General features: G+C 44.1%; 1 protein-coding gene across 22 annotated transcripts in view; it reads right to left on the bottom strand.

Moving 5' to 3' along the window:
* The window catches only part of ZMYND8 (zinc finger MYND-type containing 8), a 116,808-nt gene that overhangs the window by 27,728 nt on the left and 66,495 nt on the right, over positions 1 to 22,585 (bottom strand). For all 22 annotated transcript variants that reach the window (XM_081034244.1, XM_081034243.1, XM_081034250.1 and 19 more), the window contains 2 exons: positions 11,622 to 11,762; positions 2,366 to 2,518 (listed from right to left, as the gene is read on the bottom strand). In XM_081034244.1, the coding sequence (XP_080890370.1) occupies positions 2,366 to 2,518; positions 11,622 to 11,762 (294 nt within the window). The remainder of the gene's footprint in view (positions 1 to 2,365; positions 2,519 to 11,621; positions 11,763 to 22,585) is intronic.

The raw sequence follows: 22,585 nt of genomic DNA, 5'->3' as shown, positions 1-22,585 counted from the left end.
AGGAACACCAGAGATCAAGCTGTTAAAACTGACCCATTTTACAGGGTAGAAAATAGAAGCCCAGAAAAACCATTTGTCCTAGGACACAAAGAAAACCAAGACAGAGGCAAGGCCCAAACCCTGGGTTCCTGACTTGCCACCAGTGCTCTTCCCACACATTCCCAAAGCATTAAAACCTTTTACCCTATGTGTCCAGGCTGCAAGAAGTAAGCCAAAGCTTTAAAGCAGAGGTTGCAAACTCAGAGACCACAAGCCACATCTGACCAGCAGACACATTTTATTTGGGAAGCAGTGGTGTGGCCCACAGGGTATTTTGATGTTTGTTTTCAATTTGGAACTTGTTGCCCAATTCACAAATCAGGAAATTTCACACAGAAATCAAGGTAAGTGGGCTCGTACTGAGAGAGCAGAGTATCTATCTGGGCACCATGGGTTGCAGGTGCCATGGCAACAGTTGGCTGGAGCTGTAGAGCCACTGGTCCCTTTAAGTGGAGAAGCACCACCTTCAGGTGACCCAGCTGCCCAGGCCCCATCTTGCTCTCTGTACTGATACAGAGCACCGACTGCCATTGCGTTTACTGCATTGTTCGTCCACTTATTATGGAGCCAAGAGGGAAGTCACATATTTCCATGTCTCTATCAAAAGAGAAAAAGAGAAAACAGCGGGTGTTTCGCATCCACACAAATGATAATGGGCAAAAGTGTATTTCTAACTATAGTTCCATTTAACCCATTTCTGTCTCCTGCTCTCAGTAATGAGTGTCATCAGGCAGTAGGCAAATAATACTAAATCCTGCAAGTTTGAAAAGAGGAAATCCCACTCAACTCTTGGTACTGTCTTCATTCTAGAGCAATGCCATCATAAGTGGAGTCACTGTCCTGACCCAGACACACTGAAGGCAAATGCGCCAAAGGACAAGAGCCATGAAGGGCCCAGGGCACCAGACACCATGTAATGGATGTACCTGGTAAATTACATCTGTCCCACCAGGGCTCAATCAAAAACAGGGGAAGTCAAAATACAAAAACCCAGATCTGGTGTAATTTCTGGGTCCTAGGGCTTGTGCTACTGTAGTTAATGGACAAGCATGACCACACAAGTGATAGGAAAAGACTGGGTACTGGAGGAGCAATAAAGTGAAGTCCTGCTCCTCCACTTTTATTAGCTTTGTGACCCTGAATGAGTGCCCTACCTCTCTGAGCCTCAGTTTCTTTATCTGCAAAATGGGATCGATAATAGCATCAAGCTCGCGGGACAACCTCTGTGCAGTGCTTACTTAGCACAGTGCAGAGTGCGTAGGAGGCACTCGGCAAATGGAAATATTGAAATTGTAATTAACAATAATATAATAAATCAAGGGGTTAGACCAGCTGCGTGGAAGGACACAAGAAGGATATTTAAATGGCATATAAAACTTTATCCATGCCACTCAATGTTCTAACCAAACAGGCAACCCAACAAGGAATGCTATCTTCTGACAGCCCAGCTGATTCCCAACTACAGCTCCTTTCTCACCCAAAGATCCAGAGCACCCACTAGCACACAGACCTCACCGTGCAGTGACTTGCTCTCCTAAGACCCAGTCACCCCCTACCTCTTTATAAATGCCCTCCTGGATTATTTACTTATTCAACCAATATTCCAGAGCAATGTACATATACAATATTCTTGTACATGTATGCACAAGACCCAGTACCTTGGAGAAGGCAAATCTTTTAAGGCAACCTCCCTGCCCTCAAGGAGCTTCCAGTCTAAATTGGGAGAGGTACCCCCACACAAAAGGACCACTGATGCTTCTGAGCAATAAAGTACCAAAGGAAGTAGGCAGATGGAGAGGGCAATCAGAGGAGACTTCCTGGAGGAGGTGACACTGAGCTCAGCCTTAGGGACAGGATTCACGTAGGCAGCGCGAAGGCATGCAGCATGAGGGAAAAGAAAGGGAGGCAACAGGTACAGAATCAGACGGGTCTGCTGGATGGGGAGGGCCCAGTCTGGAGGGGAAGGGTTTGTGTGGGACACTTGTGGGACATACTTGACCCTGACGTTGAGACACTAACATGTACTGAGAGGGAGTGCAGAGGCAAACGCAGGAGAACCCTTCTGCTTCTAAACTGTCTTATAACCTGCAGCTCCCGTCTGCAGTCTGTCACAACCGAAGGATAAACTCTGAGGAATTCAAAGGGCCTGTCAGAACAATGAACTAGCAAATCTGAGCTATTCCACCATGAGTGGCAAACCAGTTTAGTTGAACAAACAACTCAAGGTGAAAACAGCTGCTCAAAGCAGCCAGAATCCAGCTCTGATTTCACCCAGGGGTTATCCTTACAGATGATGATGATGATGAAAGCAAACCAAAAGACGTACCTAATTGTGCTTTGCAACTCTCTATCGTCTTGTCAAGATTTAGTTGGAACCTGCTGCGAATCTGTCGCTTTGGAGAGATGAGAGGAACAGGGGCGGACTGCTGCTGGACTGACTCGCTCAGCTCCTTCAAATCCATCTCGGCCTTGCTTCGATCTGGAAGAGACCATTATACCCTCTTAAGACCAGGCACTGGAGGGAGGAACAAACAACGCTCATCGTGTAGCTTCCTTCTCGCAAACACTCATTTTAGAACATGTGGAGGGGACAAGGGGGGGGACAAAAAAAACTAAAACATTTTTGTCATTTGTCCCAACAATATCACCTGCTCGACGACACGAGCTGACTTGGATGGAGGTAATAGCACGAGAAAACATTTGACAGGTTTACTCAGTCTACTGAACAATCGCCTGGGTTGCTTTCAATATTTAAAACGCACAATCCCAACAGATGGTTGCCTGTGGAAATCAGCATCATTAGGCATCTCGAAAGCCAGAGGTTACCGTAACATGCTGGATCTCAGTATTACCAGATAAAGTGACTGGCCAGAGTGCGCTTTTAATTTCAGGCCCAGATCAGAGAGAACTTGTATCCAAGAGAGACGCTGAGCCCCTCAGAAAACAAACACACTGAGAAGTGGGAACCTCGACTCCTCATTTACCACAGCAGCTTCATTTCTCATTCTTACTCGACCTAGTCTGGAGCTCAAATTAGAACGGGACGGAAAATATGAGAGAGGCAGACCTTCCCTCCAGCCCACCGGCTGTTTCTCCTTTTGGCTCACAGCATCTGAGGAAAGGTAAATAGATTAGCCCTGGGTATTGAATCTGTGTCTTCTGGCTCAGGTAAGAGTCCAAGCTCCTCGCCTTAATCCCAGGCAAAGGCGGCTGACTGATGATGACTCAGCCCCAGAGGTCCTGCCCCCGTCCACCTTCTGCCGTGGGCTCTTTATATGACCAACTGGACCAGATTCCAAAGGGTCCATGAGTTTGCGTTTCTCGAATTCCTTTCCCACCACCTCTAGTGCCCCCAAAACATAAGAAACAGACAATGTTAAGGTGGCTGCGAGACCCAGAAAGCAATGAGACACCATGCAGGCAGGAGCAATGTGTGTCTCTCACCCTGCCTGCCACCCTCTGGCATCCCCTCCAACCGACCCCAAGCAGAGAATGTGGGCACCTTTCCCACACCGACCGATTCCAGAAAATCAGTCCAAAAGCATGTGGCATCAAACCAAGCACAAGGAGAAGCCACCTCTGCGCTGTTTCCACCAGCTGTGAGCTCACGCCCTGATTCCCCTCCATCTCCCTGCTACACCCACCCAAATGCCACCTCCATCCACCAAGCTGTTAGAGACTAAGCCAGACTGCCAGGGCTGTTCAAAGCCTTCGCTTTCTCCCCTCGATTCTTTTCCGACATGACCCACGCACCGTCTCCTTCTCTCAGGAATGGGGCATTCCCTTACACTGTACACCCAGAGACTTGTTCCTTTAAAGTGACCACAGGCGGCTTCCAGGATGCCCCACCCAACACACCCATAGGTGACCGGAGCAACAAATAGCTCCGACTTGATTTTATCACCATAATGAGGTCCCCGCTAAGGTAAGATTAGGAAGGGCCTTTTCCCAAAAACGCACTCAGGGAGATTCCAGGAGTGTGTGCTCAAAGGAAGCAGACGCAGCATCCTGGACATTCAAGAAAAGGCTCTAAAAAGATACCTTTTTGCACGCATGTGCATGTGTGGCTGTGTTGTGTTGTGTATGTGTGTATGTCTGTGTTGTACTGGGTATACATATACATGTTACATGTTTGCATGCATGTGCATGTGTGTTGCATTGTGGTTGTGTGTACAGACACGAGCATGTGTGTACATGCATGTGCCATGTTGTGTACATGTACGTGTGTTGCATTTGTACGCATGTGCATGCATGTGTGCACATGGACTGTGTGTTGCATGTGCATGCACACATGTGTACACACATGCATTGCTGACCAGGGGCTCTTCAGAGCCTACCAGCACCAGGACTGAAGACACTCACGGAGAGGACAGTGTGAATGCAAGCCACTTCGGAGAAGGAAGAATGTTCATTCAAATTTACTAGAGAAGTACCTTACAAAGAGAATGTAGAGAATGAAACAGTGATGAAATAGCAAGGAGAGGGAAGAGGAGAGAGGGAGGGAGAACCAGGGAAATAGAAAAAGACCTGATTAAACAGAAGTATGAACAGGACTTAAGGATTCCAATAGTCACGCTGCTAATGTGACAGCAAAAGGGGGAAGGACATGAGGTCTGTCTCACAATTTATGCTCTGTGAAATGAGGAAGCAAAACTGATTCCAGAGGGAAAAGGCAGCCTTTTCAAGCGGAAATTGGAAAAGAAACATCTCACAAAAATACTTTCCATGACGTGGGATCGGGGGAGGGGGCGTTGCCCGAGTGATATGCTCATCAATGCCCTCAATAGCATTCCGGTATGACTAATGGATTCCATATATGCAGTTACCAAAAAACACAATCTACTAGACCAAGGGTCAGCAAACTTTTTCTGTAAAGGGCCAGAGAATAAATGAGGCTCTGGGGACCACGTTTGCTCTGGTGCAAAATCAGACATAAACAATATGTAAACAATGGGTGGGGCTGTGTTCCAATAAAACTTTATTTGCAAAAACCGGTGGGGGACTAGATTTGATCTGCAGGCTGCAAAATTTGTCATCCCCTGTTCTAGTCCCAGTGAGTGCTGACCTGGCTCACACTGAAATTACCTGTAAAGCTTTAGAAAAAAGAAAATCCTAATGCCTTGGCCACCCCCCGCCCCCAGAGACTGTGAATTAACTGGCCTGGGGGACAGTCTGGACATTGGCCTTTTCAAAGATCCCCTGGTGACACTAATGGCAGCTAAGGATGAGAACCTAGTATTAAACCGATCTTCTATGTGAGTAAAGAAAACTCACGATTTGCCTTAACTCTGATGTTTCCGTGTTAACAGTACCACCTTCTGAACCTTAGCGTTCACAGAAAGAGACATACACCCCACCGGAATAATTGTGCTCTCGCGTACCGGTTGATGCAATCTTTTAACGTTAGCCTAAAAAGACTGAACTATGGAATATTCATAATCAGAAGGAACAAAATGAAGGTAAAGCATCTCATTTTACAAATTAAGGTTGCTCTCATCGATAAGCTACCATACTGTTTATTCTAACAGGAAACCACGAAAAACCAGGAGGCTGGGATCAGGAGCCTGGGAGTAGACCTTCAGGTCAGCCAAATGTAATTATCTTTCTCAAACTTCCAGCCATGTCTGACTCTCTCCTCCTCCACAGGAAGAAGAGCTGCTCTCTCTCATTTAGCTCATAGTAGCTTCTCGGGACTCCTTCCACCCCTGCCCTTCTATATCAGGAATCTCTTTTAGAATCCACCTTTGCTGCCAACATTTTGAACTTTTCAGATGATAGGAAGACAGCTCAGGCTATAAATGGAAACCAAGGATTAAAAAAAAAAAAATCCCCATGCTAGAGAAACAGGCACCATCTTACATTTCTGAAGGGAGCATAAATCAGAACAGCCCCGTTAGAGGGCAATTTGACAGTATCTCTCGAAACATCAGCTGCACATGGCCTCTGGCCTGTGATTCCCCTTCTGGGAATTTATCTTATGGATACATTCCCATGTGGGCCAAAAGGTCTTCATTGCAGCTGTTTTTAACACCCAAAACAGAAAACAACCTAGTGTCAATAAATAAAGTGCCTGGATAAATAATTTACAGTCCACCTTGAAATGGATTAAAATGCAGCTGCGAAAATAAAACGGGAACAGATCTCTGTGCGCTATAGGGAAAGCCAACCTGTTTAATGAAAAAGGCGACAAATGGGAGAACACTTAGGCACTGGTGTGGGGGAGAAAAGAAACGGAATATAGATTTGAATACATATATGTGTTCTTGAGGTTTCTCAATGCTGGCACTAATGACATTTGTGGGGGGAGGTGGCAGTGGAGGGGCATGGGGGTGGGGGAGAGGGTTGTCCTGTGCATTGTAGGATATTTAGCAGCAACCTGGCCTCCACCCACTAGATGCCAGTAGCACCCACATCCCAGTTGTGGCAATAAATGTCTGTAGACAGAGCCACATGTCCCCTAGGGGACAAAAATCACCCGGTTTGCGAACCACTGCTATATATCTAGAAGAGCTCTCCACGGAGACTAAAAACAGGTAACAGTGGTCACCTGTGGGGAAGGGGCTCTAGAAACAGGTGATCAGAGGTTGCAGACAGGGTGGCTTTTCATTAAACGTCTTTCTGTACTTTGACATTTCTCTTACCACGTGCATTCATCCCTTAGAAAATCTCGTAGAAGAGAACTACGAGCACTTCTTTTTCAGTTAAAGAAAAACAGACCTCCTTTGTTAAAAGCGTTAGGCAGACTACAACCGGTGGACTTGCAAGAGCCACAAAATGGTGGTTCCTTAAAGGGAGCACTATTATTCAGACAAGAAACCCTGGCAGATGCTCCCAGATCCGTCAAACCGAGGCTTTCCTCACTTCACTCACAATAAAACAAACAAACCAAAAAAATCAAGACAACATCTGGGAGACCTGGGCCCCCACTCTGCATCCACACTCTCAAATGCCTGACTTCCCAGGTATCACTTTATGCAGAGAAAGAAAGGATGCTTCCCATCAGCCACCACAGAGGAATAAACAAGCAGACATGCTCCAGGTCTGACGGCTTTCTAGTGCTGTCTGCACCGCAACAGAGCATCAAGGCTCATTTTTGTCACCCACAGGACTGCGGAACTGCTGTATTTGTTCAGCCCAAAGCAGACACCCTCTGTGAGAGAAGAGGAGATAAGAGGATTTGCAGAGAACACATAACGGAAATCTAGAAGAAAGAAAAGAAGCAAGTCCAGCCCCCTCCTCTCTCCTAGTCTTCCCAGCTCATTCTTATTTATGACTTATTTATGATCGCTGTGGAGTCACAGATAGGGGCTGTAACAATCCTCCAGGATTCGGGCTCCTTGTTTGGAGCGGAAAGAAGAGACCCAAGAAGGCAAATGAGGGACCCATGTGTCAGCAAGCAGAGTGAGGACTGTCTACAGAAACCTTCCCCGTCATGCATCAAAATTAATTATAAAAGTAGGTAAGTAACCAGCGGATGACCCGTGGGTTGGCTTTTGTATTTTTAGCTATCTTTGTTTGTTTGGCCCAAGCACAGTTTTTGTTTTTTGATGAAACTGATGCCAAATTTTAAAAACTAAGAGAGTTCACACAAAAACCTGGATTTCTGGGTTTTTTTAAAAATTCAGCAGCTGGCAACACAGATTCAACTGGTGGGAGCTGCTTCCTTCAGAAAAGCACTTTGTCCTCCGCATGACTGCTCATTCCCATTTGTCCCCGTACCACTCTGGCCCCTACAGCTGGCTGACTTATCAACAGCATAAGAGGCACAGTGCCAAGGGCACATGAAAGTCAAAACACAGCCCTGTCTTGTAGCATTTCAGTTCCTGCATCTTACTTAAGAACCCAAGCTAGAAGCAGACATGCCTGAGTCTAAAGGCCAGACTTTACCTCGGACCATGTGTGATCCTGGATAGGTAACTTTACTTCTCTGGGCCTCAGTTTCCACTTCTGTGAAATGGGGCTTTTCACCTACCTTGAAGGTTGTTGTGGTTTTGTTTTGTTTTTAATAGTTTTCATTTACGTTGAGTAAAATTCACTTTTGGGGAAATACAGTTCTATGAGTTGTATATAACACCTGCAGATTTGTGTAACCACAAACAGAATGCAGGACAATTCCATCTGCCCATCATTTTGCGATCTGTAGTAGATCCTCCCTTATTCCCAAGTGCCAGCAATCACTGATCTGTTTACCATCTCTATAATTCTGCCTTTCCCGGTGTCATTTTTTAAATTAAATACTGTTTTTGTTACATATAATAATATCATCATTATCCTTGGTACTCTGTTTCATTTCTGTCTGCTCCAACTACGTAGTTACATGGACACTAGACATAATACAGCCCCATAAAACATCCCTCAGATGCTTGAGAATTATTTAGCATTTCCCTCCACTTCCTGATTTTTCTACCCATCCATGGCACTTTTCACTGGTCCCTATCTGATCCTCTTCCCATCGGGTAATTGAAATCCCAGCCCATAAAACACCCACATTCCCAATGCTTTCATTCCTGCTGACAAAACAAGGCATGTCCCAGACAAGAGCTGGCAGGGAGCTTCTGCACAGGACAGCCTGATTACCCTGTGCCCACGGACCGAAACGCAAAACAAGAAGAAATCTTGCACTCCCACATGGGTCAAGCCAAATCGAAAGACCCACAGCGTCACAAGGATGCCCAATGACCGCCTGGTTTAGAGAAGGAGCTATTCTCGCCACACATGACTGGCAAAGAGGAAATGTGATCGTGAGAACGCCTCTGCACAGCATTTCTTTTCAGGGTATGGAGGTGGGAGAAGGGTGTGAGAAAGCAAACCACACTGTTGAGAACGATGAATATTCCCCAGGGTAGCAAATGGGTCCCCTTTTGCTCAAGTGAGGAATTCCCACCAGCCAATCTGTACTGAAGCCCCTAAAGCTACCACCCTTACTGTCCAATCACATCCGGGTGGCACTAACAGGTGACCAAGGGTGAACAAGGTGCTGGTCTCCTGGAGACGCAGGCTTGTACCAGCCCTGCCCCCTTCCAGCTCTGCAATTCTGGGTCCCTTGAGCCTCCTCTTTAGACCTCAGTTTCTCCATCTGTAAACAGCACCGCAGGACAGGATGAACCCAGAAGGCACTGACCAGCCAGGGCTATGCATTCACGCTGGACCATCCCTCCACACAGGTGGCCATCCCTCCCTTCCTAAAAACCCATAGTAGTCCCTCCTTATCCATGGAAGATACATTCCAAGACCCCAGTGGATGCTTGAAACCATGGAAAGTACTGCATCCTATACACACCATGTTTTTTCCTACACATACACACCTATGATCAAGTTTAATTCATAAATTAGGCACAGATGAGATTAACAGTAACTAAATAAATAGAACAATTATACTGCAGTAAAAGTTATGGGAATGTGGTCTCTCTGTCAAAATATCTTATTGCACTGTGCTCACCTTTTCACTTAAAGGAAGCACTTTACAGCTTCTCTTTGGCATCTCTGCACGGCCAGCATCACTACGCTTGCGCTTTGGGGCCATTATTAAGTAAAAGAAAGGTGACTTGAACACAAGCAGTGCAATACCATGACAGCTGATCTGATAACAGAGATAGCTCCTAAGTAACTAATGAGCCCGTCGCGAGTAGTGTCCAGTGTGGAGACAATGGACAAAGGGATGTGTCACTTCCTGGGAGGGACGGAGCTGGATACCGTGAGGTTTCGTCATGCTGCTCAGAAGGACACACAACTTACTGTTTATTTCTGGAATTTTCCATCGAATTATGTTCGGACCTTGGGTGACCCATGCAAAACTGAAACCAAGAAAGCAAAACTGCAGATAACGGGGGCCTACCGTAGCCTTAAGGTTTTCTTGACAACACCCTCCCCTGGTGTGGCTTTCTGTCCACTGCTCCTTGTCAGCCTCCTCTGCCCACTTTTCCTCTTCATGTCTCGCGTCCCAGGGCCCTCACTCTTCCGTGATACTCTAGACCAGGAACTTAATTTCAGCACTACTGTCACTGGAGCCAGATAATTCCATTATGGGGTGGGGGGATGCTATCCTAGGCAGCGTGGGATGTGTTAACAGAATCCCTGGCCTGCAACCACTAAATGCTGGCAGCACTCACACAGCCCCACGCCCACCCCACCCCCACTGTGAGAACTACTGCTCTAACCCAACCCTGTGTACACATCAAGAGGCCCAGAATTATGCTTCCTGCCTTGACCTGGCCTCCGGCCACCCTGCCTCCTTGACCTCTCACCTAGGAGCCTAGTAGGCACCTCAAACTTACGGACTCTAAAAAGTCAACTCTTGGCTCCTATTCCTCCTGCCACCACCAAATCTGTCAACGCAATTACGGGCACAACCCAGTAATTCTTGATTGTGGGGGCCTGTACGAAGTATCCCTGGGCTCTACCCACTGGAGGCCAGCAGCATCCCCCACCCCCAGTTGTGACAACCAGAAATGTCTCTAAACATGGCTGAGTGTCTTCTGGGGGAAGGGAGGAACCGCCCTTGGTTGAGAATGACTCACATAGGGCGAGTCTCAACCCAGCACCCAGAGAGTTCCTCCTAAAATATTGAGTCAGTTCACATCCCTCTACCGTTCAAACCTCTCCACACCAGGGTCCCCAAGCTCCCTGGTGCTCTCTGACCTCAGCTGCTAACCTTCTGCCCCTCACCCACTGCGACACCCCACCTGGGCCTCCTTGCCTCTTCTATAACACACAAAGTTAATTTTTACCCTAGGGCCTGGAACTGTCTTGTTCCTTCTAGAATGTTCTTCCTCCTGATACTGGCATGGCTAGTTTTTCCTGTCATGCAACTCTCCACTCAGAAAGGCCTTCCCTAATCCTTCCACCGAGTGAACCACTGCCTGATGTCCCCACCCACAACCCACCATTTCTCTCCGTATCATAGTAACACATTTCCCCTTATGGCAAAAACTGTCTTGTTGATCTACCTTGATTATTTTCTCTTCCTTTCTAGAACTCAAGCTCCAGAGGTGCGGGGCCCTGGCTCACCATTCTCTCTGCCCCGTGCCTAAGCAGTACACAGCACATAAAAGATTTCAAAAAAAATGGGAATTGTGATGGAATGAATCGATAAAATAGTAACTTCACAGAGTTAGGCAATCACCATTTCCAGTGCCACTTTTTGCAGAAGACTCTGGCCTAAGGTAGTGCTTTTTTAAAAGATTGGAAGAAAATTAAGGAAACAATAGATCAGAATATACTGCACATAGGAAAAGTAAATGATTCATGATTAGTAACACTTGATATACACCAAGTATATGTATAAAAAAAGCATTAAATATATGTATTTACATATATGAGAACTGGGTAACTATGGTCAAGTTCAAGTAATGTTGTAAACACTGGCCTAAAGTACTTCCAGATAAAGCAGCTTTGCATGTCAACACGCTCCAGGAAATCCCTTACTTGCTCCTTTAATTGCTCTCTTCATCTTCATCCACTGTACCTTTTAAATCGTTTGCCCAAAGAGTTCAGAGTTCAAGCACCACACATCACAAAACATCGTAACTTGCAAAAATATTCCTAATTGCCACAGAAATAGACTTCCAAAAATTCCAACTGACCCAGGTTCAGATTCAGGATGCTTCCAGTGGTGGACGTTTTGTCCATTTTGGTTGTGATTGGCGTGGACGCTTGAGGAGAGAATGGTTTCGGGCTCCCGGATAAACTCCCTGCTTGTCCCGTCTTCGTGGAGGCTGGTGACGCTGAAAAAGTATGGTACTTGTTAGGATAGATTTACAAATAAATGAACGATAAAACGTGTAGGTGTGGGGTGGGAGAGAGTAGAGAAATTGTTATTTGATTTTTAAAAAGGCCACCAGAGCACCAAGGATGGGGTGGAGCAGGCAGGGCTGGCCATTTACTTTAAGGCAAGGGGCTTTAACCCAAAGTTAAACTGTTAACCACAAAGGAAGAAGGCCTACTCCCTAGCTAGTCTATTAAACACAAAGCGCTAAGACAAATCGGCTAAGCTGCCACTGAAATTGGTTTGGCCAATTCACGGGTGTAAATCTCAAAATAAACAGCGATTAGACCAGCCCCCGTCACCATCCAGATGCAGAGACCAGTGCCAGGCTCACAAATGGTATGTCGTCCGTTTGTGGGAGACTCAGAGGCTGGCTCCCACAGCTATGGCACCTGCGGAGGCAACTCAACCCCTTGAGAGAGCTTGGGATTCCCAATTCAAAGGTTCTGCAATGCTGGATGAAGCAACTCGGCCTCAGATGGAGAACAGACACATTGATTGGTCCAAGTATCTCCCTTTTGCTGTGTCTCAAATTTTGACAGGAGGGTGGAGAGTTGTGTGCCCAGGACTTTTAAAAACACCTTCAAACTACCTGCATCCCGCTTCCAAGCCTCATCCACTGGGTGGGGTGGAGGAAGGACAGAAACCAAAGCATTTCACAAAATGAAGCATTTGGATGGGCCAACAAGAGCTTCCGAGAGATCCTTTAGATCCTGCCCCACTGCCCAAAACATCTGGACATTAGTGGGACTGTCCTGTTACTAAAGGCGTGACAGGCAACAAATGGCCAGCTAGCCTCAGACGCATATGAAACATCGACTCTGAGGCCATCTGGCCTTTGCGAGAAAGTGGTGATGGCAAAGGCATTAGAAATCAAGACGTCATGGGGACTTCAAAAATGCTCAAACGGGCTGCCGGATGGTTCAGTTGCTTAGAGCACGAGCTCTGAACAAGGTTGCCGGTTCAATTCCCATATGGGCCAGTGAGCTGTGTCCTCCACAAACAGATTGAAGACAAGCTGCCGCTGAGCTGCCAGAGGGGCGGCCAGATGGCTAGAGTGCAAGCCCTTGGCGGCAAGGTTGCCGGTTCGATTCCCGCAGGGGATGGTGGGCTGCACCCCCTGCAACTAAAGATTGAAAACGGCAACTGGACTTGGAGCTGAGCTGCGCCCTCCACAACTAGACTGAAGGACAACCACTTGGTGCTGATGATGGGCCCTGGCAAAACATACTGTTCCCCAATATTCCGTCATAAAAATATTTAAAAAAACAATGCTCAGACACTTGGGTGGGCACTTGCCTCAGTTTCCTCACCTGCCAAATGCAGGCTCAGAGTGAGGATTCAATGGGTTAAACTTGTACACCAGCTCAGCCAGTCAATATACTAGTCAATATATGTGTGCTAACCTCAGCTCCAGCGCCAGGACCTGCCAACACTGTCTCTAATGTAACAGAGTGGAAAAGACTAGACACAGATAGAAGTGGATTCAAGCATGGATCAAAGCCCGACTGGGCTCAAATCCCAGCTCTGCTGCTCACTTGCTATGTGACCTTGCTGTGTGACCTTGGGTAAGTTACCTGATATCTCTGAATCTCCTTTTCTGGCAGCGGCAAGGAGGGATACTAACAATAGAGTAAAAACACCTACCTCATCGAGTTATAAGGATCCAATAAATTAATCTCTGAACAGTGCCTCGCATCCGTTAAGTACTATATTATTGTTTGCTCTTGGTGTAGTGTTATTTTCAGGTTTCGATTAACCCCTAGGGATTTGGTTTCAATCATCTAAATCAGTCGTTCTTACCCAGGAAGGATTTTGCCCTCCAGGGCACATGGAGCAATGTCTGCAGACATTTTGGGTTGTCAGAGTTGGGGATGGGGTGCTATTGGCATTTAGTAGGTAGAGGCCAGAGGTGCTGCAAAACATCCTAAAGTGCACAGGACGGCTCCCAGAACAAGGAATTATCTTTGGCCCCAAATGTCAATAGTGCGGAAATTGATCAATCCACACTGGGACTCCTTTACCTCCTCTGGAAATGAGGAGAGAAGGTGGGGATGAGATTAGTTCTCAATCAACATTTGAAATTATTTTGAAAATTAAGCTGTTTTAAATACTAAATGAAATCATTTTTACTGTAAGGACTAAGGACTGCCTAGCCCAGCATACAACATTCTCTCAGTTGAGGGTTGTTATAATTACTGTTATTACCCTGATAATATAGCCACTGGTACTGTCACAAGTCGAACTAAAGTGCTTGTTACACAAAGAAAAAAGGATAAACGAAGTTCAAAGCATTTTAAGAAGACGACTGGTTAGCTCAGTTGGTTAGAGCACGGTGTTCTTAACACCAAGGTTGCCGGTTTGATCCCCACATGGGCCACTGTGAGCTGCGCCCTCCACAACTAGATTGAAACAACTACTTGACTTGGAGCTGATGGGTCTTGGAAAAACACCCTCAAAAATACATAAGTTTAAAACAAAACACGAAAAAGCATTTTAAAAGATTTAAACATCAATAAAATCTTTAGTATTAAGATGTTTGGGTTTGTTTTTTTTCAGTAATTCATTCATTTATGTTCTATCTGCTTCCAAAAGAGATGTGCAACGGCTGAACAGCCCAGGCTTTTCTAATTACATTCTCTTAAACACAGTAGCAAGCTGGTCTAGCAGGGAGGGCCTCACAGCGCTATGGAAAGCACTATTTGGGACTGCAGGGAACCTTGAGAAGGAAGCCTGACCCAAAAGAAACAAAAAGACATGCAATGGTGCTATCCCACACAGAACTCAACCCAGTGAGTCCACATTTCTCTGCTTAACAGGTCAAGTCACACACAAAAAAAAAGTAAAAAGGAGAGGCCAGAAGGTGGTCCCCAACAGAGCCCAGCCCCCCTACCCCCCACCCCCCACCCCCCACCCCCCACCCCCCACCCCCCACCCCCCACCCCGGAGGCTGCCGGGGCTTTTAGCAAGAACACAGGTAAAGTTGTTTCCTCTATAATTCCGGGTATGTATCTACTGATGTGTCTTAAAAATAAATAAATAAGTGGAACAAGAAGCCTTTCATTTCACAAGCATGTCAAGTTTCCTTTGTTAATAGAACTTAAGTGTGGAGGTTGAAGACACACGTTCTACAAACTGATGGCTGGTAGAATAGCTGGGGAGGAGGGCTTGGGGGGCTGGGTGAGAAAGGTGAAGGGATTAGGAAGCACAAATTGGGAGTCACAAAATAGTCTCGGGGATGTGAACTACAGTATGGGGAATACAGTCAATAATGCTGCGAAACTGTGTATGGTGTTGGCTGGGTGCTGGACTTTTGATGCTTGGCAACTGCGCTGTACACCAGAGACTAATATAAAATAGTACTGTCAACTAAAATTTAATATATATATATATATATATATATATATATATATATATATATATATATATATAGTCACGGGATGTAAAGTACAGCATTGGGAATAGAATCAATGATATTGTAATAGCTCTGTACCGTGTCAGATGGAAAGCAGACTTGGTGGGGTGATCATTTTGTGTGGGGTGTCAATGTCTAATCGTGATGTTTCATACACCTGAAACTAACAATAATTTTTTAAAAACAGAAACACGTCCTAAATTTTTTAAGTTGTTCGTTGTTGTTTTTTTTAACATAGCACTTGGATATAAAAGACCTAACCGGAAAATAAGCCTTAGCATGATTTTTCGAGATGACACCCCCCTGAACATAAGCCCTAATGCATCTTTTGGAACAAGAATTAATATAAGACCCGGTCTTATTTTTGGGGAAACACGGTAGTAGAACATCAGTTTCCCATGGAGATGGGCTTGGTTCACTCTCTATCTCTACCTGGCCAGTAAAGGGCAGGGCCACCCTCACGGGCATCTGGAACTGCAACGCTTCACCAATGCTTCACGTAATCAGGAGACAGACAGCATCTCACTGTCACTTAGCAACCTACAGGTCCCACTGAAAAACTCTCCTAAAAAAGCGATGCCCCATGCCCATCCGAGTGCCCCATGCCCATGCTCCACCCCCAGTCGGCGGAAGACTTTGTACCTGCCTCGACCTTCCCATACCAGTTAATACTACAACCACTCACCAGGCTGTTCAGAGCCAAATGTGTCTACACCATTTCAATTATTCCTTTGCTTTCGTGCCTCAAACTCCCCAACTCTTCAGCAAGGCCTCTGTACACCACTTCCAAAATATACCCCAAATCTCTCCACTGCTACCTCCCTAGTCCATGCATTCTCAACGGGGCGCAATGTGGCCCTCAAGAGGCAACAAGTGGTTCTTAGGGGGCAAAAAAACCCTTACTCTTTATGCAGAAAGCACAGAAGTGCATGCAGTACATAAACAGATATACAATACTTTCAAATGTCACGAAGGGCCATTCCCAGGTATATATCTGAACTAATTGAAAACGGGCAATCAAACAAGTCCTTGTACACAAATGTTCACAGCAACACCATTCATAGTAGCCCCAAAGTAGAACCTAAACGTCCATCAACAGACAAACTGCTGTCTATCCATAAAGAAATGTTACTGAGCCTTAAAAAGGAACGACGTTCTGAGGGACACTGCAATGTGGATGACCTTTGTCACACTTTGTCTGATTTTGCTTAAAAGAAACAACCAGAATAGATAACTCCATATAAATAGAATGCAAATTGATTGGGGCAGCAGTGAAGCAAAAGAGGGGGAGGTCCGGGCATTGGGTTTTATTTCAGGGTGATGGGAGCATTTTGGAACTGGATAGAGGAGATGGTCACACAACACTGTGAATGTCTTAAATTAATCACTGAATTGTCTATTTTTAAATGGTTCATTTTATGTTATGTGAATTTTGCCTCCATTAGAACAAAATGCACAGAACGATCAGGAAGAAAATGTCTAAAATGGCTCCTTAGGGGGTGATAACGAAAAACAGGTTGGGAGACACTGCCCGTGCCCAGCATTTCCTGCTGAGACCCTGTAAGAGCATCGCAGCCGTACCCCTACCTCCCTCCAAGCACCCCTCCTCCTAGGGACCCTCCACACAGCAGTCAGGGCAGTGCCTTCAACATGGAAATGAGAGCACATCATTCCTTCAGCTAAAACCATCCAAAGGTGTCCTGTTCCCCCTGATAAATCCAACCATACATCTGACCTTTCCTGGCCACATTCTAGAAACCCCAGCCACACTGACCTCCATGCTATTCCTCCAAGATCAAGCCTGCTCCCACCTCAGGCCTTTATAGTTGGGGTTCTAGAGGAAAGGCCCCACCCTCACCTAGATCACAGTGGCTGGAATTTTTCCGTGTCCGGGTCCATCTCAGCCACCACCTCCTGGAAGCCCTCCTGTTGGCCCCACCTAAGGTGGCCATGGTGCCTCTTATTTACTGTCTCACTTTTGCCATGAGACTATCTGCCTCCAGGACAGCAGGGTCCTTAGCAGTCTCAGACGCCCTCAGGCAGGCACTCAGACAGTGTTGGGTACCTAAGACATGTACAGAATGGGCAAATACATGTGATAATTATTGAAGAATTAGGTCTCCATGCCTCTTCTCATTATTGTGATAATGATAAGCAGTAAAGAAACAATGACAACCATACAAAGATACCAATTTCAACAGTCTTCTGGTGTTATGAGACTACTACAAAGAAGCTGTGCTGAGAGTGATTGTCAATCCAAAGAGACATGAATAAGCAGCTCACAGGAAAACACAAATGGTCAATAAACACGTGAAGAGAAAATAATGAGCTCAACAGAAATAAATGCAAACTCAGGTAAACAATATGGAGATAGATCTATCTCGAACATACATCCTTTTCATGGTAAACGTGTTTCAAAAAAATACCACCAAGTGTTGAGGATCGGTGAAGAAAGAGGAACACTCACAGGAATTACAAAATCTTTTAGGAGAACACTTAGGTGATATTGGTGTTATCCAAAACTAAAGTATAGGGGTGACCGGTTAGCTCAGTTGGTTAGAGCGCAGTGCTCTTACCAACAAGGTTGCGGGTTCGATCCCCACCTGGGCCACTGTGAGCTGTGCCCTCCACAACCAGATTGAAGCAACTACTTGACTTGGAGCTGATGGGTCCTGGAAAAACACCCTTAAAATAAATAAAAGTTTTTAACTTTTTTTTAACAAAGTGTTTTTAACAAAAAAAACACACTAAGTATATAAATCACATGGACCCAAAATTTTGATGACTAGGAATTTACCTTAGAGATGTACGTGTCAAGGGCCCCACAATGTATTAGGTTGGTGCCAAAGTAATTGCGGTTTAAAAGGTTGAAAATAATTGCACAAACCGCAATTACTTTTGTCCAACCTAATAGTATATGCACAAGAAGGTGCAACGCAACAGTATTTCTAAGGGCCAAGGGACAGGAGATGGCTTCTAAATGGCGATTAATTAGAGGTTGGTTAAATAAATAACCATACAAACCTTAAAAACAGTGACATAGATCTGCATGATCTGGCAAGGAATGGTCCGCACAAAAGTTTGTAGGAAAAAAGAGAAGGGTAAAAATCAAGTGCATATAAAAATGCCCCCATATGTATAATGTTTTTTAAAAGTATATGCACAGCTTTAAATGAATGTATACATTTTTTTCTAGAAGTGCATTCCATAAATTGTTAATAGCGGGAAACTTTACAGAAAAACTGCAGGTCAAAATGTGGGAGTTAAAAAAAACCCTTACCTTTTATTTTCTACCTTTGTATATACTGCTCTAATATTGCTGGTGTTTTGTTTTGTTTTGCTTTAAATTTAACCATACGCATGTAGTACTTCCATCATTTTTCTTTTTATGTCAACTACAAGCATTTAAAAATTATGGGCCATTTTGCCCTTTTAACAATAGTTTTACTGGGGGTGGCTGGTTAGCTCAGTTGGTTAGAGCATCGCACCAAGCAAGGTTGCCGGTTCGATCCCCACATGGGCCACTGTGAGCTGTGCCCTCCTTAAAAAAATAACAAAAGTTAAAAAAAAGTTTTACTCTGGGTTTGTTGGGAGGAATCTTTAAAGCAGGTGCAAAAATAAATTTGTTAACTAGAAAAATGTAAATCAAGGGAGAATTCTGTAATTGTATGATTCCAGTGAGGTTCAACAGATAAGTACTTGAAAATTTTTATTCTGGCTTTGTAAGTGGCCATCTAGAGAAACATGGAAAAGACTAGGCTGGCCAAAATGCCTACAGTACTGGAGGTTAGAAAATTAGCATGGAAATAGTGAGTGTGTGCGTGTGTGTGTGTGTGTGTGTATACATACATACATACACACACATTTTTAATATATATATACACATTTATATAATATATATAGTTTATGTGAAGGAAACAAACCAGTGTATCTGTTTAAAACACTTCCATTCATATTATATATCATAAAACCAGATTTCTTCCCTGAGAAATACTTCCCAAAATTCAGTCATGCCCCCATCATTTTTGTCATATTCCTGTACGATCTATATGCTATTGACAGTTAGAACTGTATGCACTAACATAGAAAGATACCAAAGACACATCGCTAAGTTGAAAGAAGCAAAAAGCTTAGTATGATCCCACTCCACAAAAAAATGTATTGTTATCAATGTGATTATATACATTAAAAAATGTAAAGTGAAGGAACCGCCAATTCTTAACAGTTGTCACTTCTTAGAGTAGAATTATACGCTATTTATTCTCTAATATTGACAACCAAGGAGGTACTAGACTAACCCAGGGGATCACTACATAAATTACATAAATGTCTCACCACTATGCTGTACACCTGACACTAATGTAAAATAATACTGAAAATCAACTATAACCGAACAAAAATTAATAACTTTTAAAAATTGAAAAGTATTTTATGTTCAAGAAAAAAAGATACAACTTAAATGTAAATATTGAAGAGCTTCAAAGATAAATGGTAAGCAATCAGAATTTTGTCAGAGCTAACATTCAAAGGCAAGGTAGATTCAATTAGGGGTTCTCAGTGGCTTCTGGAGGGGTGACTATGCCCCCCAGGGACCACATGGCAATGTCTGGAGACACTCTGGGCGGTCATAATTGTGGGCAGGATGTACTATTAGCATTTAGAGGGATGAGGTCACGGGTGCTGCTAAACATCCTACAATACATAGGACGGACCCCAGAAAAGAGTCACCCAGCCCAAAATGTCAATAGTGCTATGATTGAGTAGCGCTGTTTTAAATCACTCTAAACATTTTCAAAAGCAAAAAGACATTGGGAAATGCTCGTTTCAATTAAGCTTTGAAATGGATGCCAATCCTTTTATTAAGCCATAAATCTTGCCCAAAGGAAGAATGACTGCCTTTGAAGTCACCAAGAATTTAATCAGATTTTATACTTTGATGTGCCATTCACGAGTGGGAGCTAAAAACACATCATTTATTATCTACATTTACAAAATCCTATGCTTTGCTAAGTGTCGTTCGAACTACATGAAACAGGAGTCTTAGAATTAAATTAGAAAAAAATGTCCCTTCCCTCCCTCACGCCCCAGCCCTCTCCGTGGGGTGGGGGTGGAGGAGATATTCATTCATGCTCAATTTCCTCTACTTAGAAAACCTTGGAAACAACCTAAATGTCCAAAGGGCTGTGTCTTGCACAAGTCTTAGTGGCATGCACAGGTGAGCTCCCCAGCAGAGCGTCACTGGACAGTTTATGACAGGACAGAAATGCTGTGTGGAAAGGTTATTGACTAACATAGAAAGGCATTCAGAGCACAAGGTCAAGTTCAAAACAAAAAAATTCTAAACACTCTGTACAACACATTACAGACAGGTGACCCCTGAACCCAGTAGTTCACAGATCCATTTGATCTGGCATACAGTTTTGGGTTTTTTTTTATTTATTTAAGCCAATATGTACAAGTTGCGGAAGTTTGCATTTAAAAAAAATATCTGAGACTTCTCTGGAACAACCAGAAGTCGGGCAATACTGAGCCCACATTCCCATTTGGCTACAACCAGGAGGAAGAAAGGCCCCTAGTACCCTTCAGGACCGGCACACGTCTCCAGCTCAGAGCACCACATATCAGAAGAGTAAGTACTGCTTCGGGAAGTATCACACACACACACACACAAGCACACTTATGTATGTCATCGGTCATGATAAGGACCGTATTTCTGCTTTAGTTCAAGCCCACTCCCTTATCACTTCCCAGCCTCATTCATTTCCATGCAGGCCTGATCCCTATAATAAGATAGATCTCTATAATAAGATCCCTATAATAAATTAGAGTTTTCAACCTAATAATACTGGTGTGACTTATAAACAGACCACCATGGAACAAGTCCTGGAAACAGTATCTCAGGGCTGGCTATTGGCAGTGGGAATGTCTGTGACTTTAGCCTTTGTACATAACAATTATGACAAACACGTATTGATTTCACAATAAAAAAGGAGTATACATATGAAAATATTTTCCCTTCTCCCTAAGCAGTAGGCCACATGGAGCTATAAGGCCAGGAGGTCTAGACAAAGGGGAAAGCAGAAAACTCACTGAGAATATAAACCACTCTGACCATTAAGACTACAAGATTCTGGAACACCATGAATGCAAGGCTTCTGGCTGAGCAATGGGCTTCTTTGAAAGCTAAATCCAGTTCTAAGGATTACAGACACATGATTCTAAGCTTCTCAACCTCCCTCACCCCACCCCAAACAAAAGGAGGCTTTCTAAACGCCCAGGAAAGTTTTATTTAATAATGTACTTATTTCAATTTGTAGTTTTACGTTGCTGGCTACAGATTTTTTATTGTTATAACTAATATGGTTTTTCTATCCTAAGACAGACAATCTTTTTTTACACAATTCTGGATAAATCATCATCTTGTCTCAATTATAATCTCCTTGATTCTAGAGACATTTCAATAGATATTCCACTTCCCTTTCCACTAAATGCTATTATCGCTGAAAACAGCAGAGGGCAGTAGGGTGCAGTGAAAAGAAAGGTCTAGATTCAGGCTCTCAGAATCTAGCAGTGGGAACTTAGGCATTTCCCTACGCGATCCACAGGGACCTCAAATTGCCCTCTGAAAAATTTCTCCTCAGTCTGTAAGAGGCTGGCAAACCCACCCATGAGCCAAATCTAGCATACCACCTGTTCTTGTACGGACTGCAAACTAAGAAGGGTATTTTACCATTTTTTTAATGGTTGAAAAAAAAATTAAGGATTAACAGTTCGTGAAACATACAAATTATATGAAATTCAATTTTCAGTGTCATAGCCACAAACTGTCTAGGGCTATTTTGGTAACACAATGACAATGTTGAAAAGTTCCACAGTTGTGACAGAGACCCACAAAGCCTAGAATATTTACTATCTGGCACCTTACAGAAAAAAAGCCAATTTGTAAGATTAAGACAATTTTGAATTATCACTTTCTCTTCCTGTCCTTGGCTGTCGAATTCATGTTTAGCAAAATGGCCCAAGCACATACTGGCAAGAGGATTGTATTTTGGGAAAGAGACTTAAAAGTCTACTGAAGTGGGATATCTACTAAACTCACCACTTTGTCAGAACTTCTGATGTCATGTCAACCTCTGTACCTCCCGAGGGAAGAGAAAAGCTAAATGCAATCCTATAAAACTATGTTTTCTGAAATATGGTACAGGGGAACCATTTTGGTTCGCAGACCAAAATGTTTTATTTTATGTTACATATTAATTTCATGTATTTTAGGAAAAAACACAACAAGCAATTTAAACACATGAGTTTATACATTTTGTTTAGCTTTAGGATGAAGCCAAATGGCAGATTCAAAATTAAGAATGTAA

This window comes from Rhinolophus hipposideros (genome assembly GCF_964194185.1).
Source record: "Rhinolophus hipposideros genome assembly, chromosome: 22".
NCBI classification, from domain to species: Eukaryota; Metazoa; Chordata; class Mammalia; order Chiroptera; family Rhinolophidae; genus Rhinolophus; species Rhinolophus hipposideros.
The sequence above is the reverse complement of the archived record's forward strand: the minus strand, read 5'-3'. Positions and strand labels throughout refer to the sequence as shown.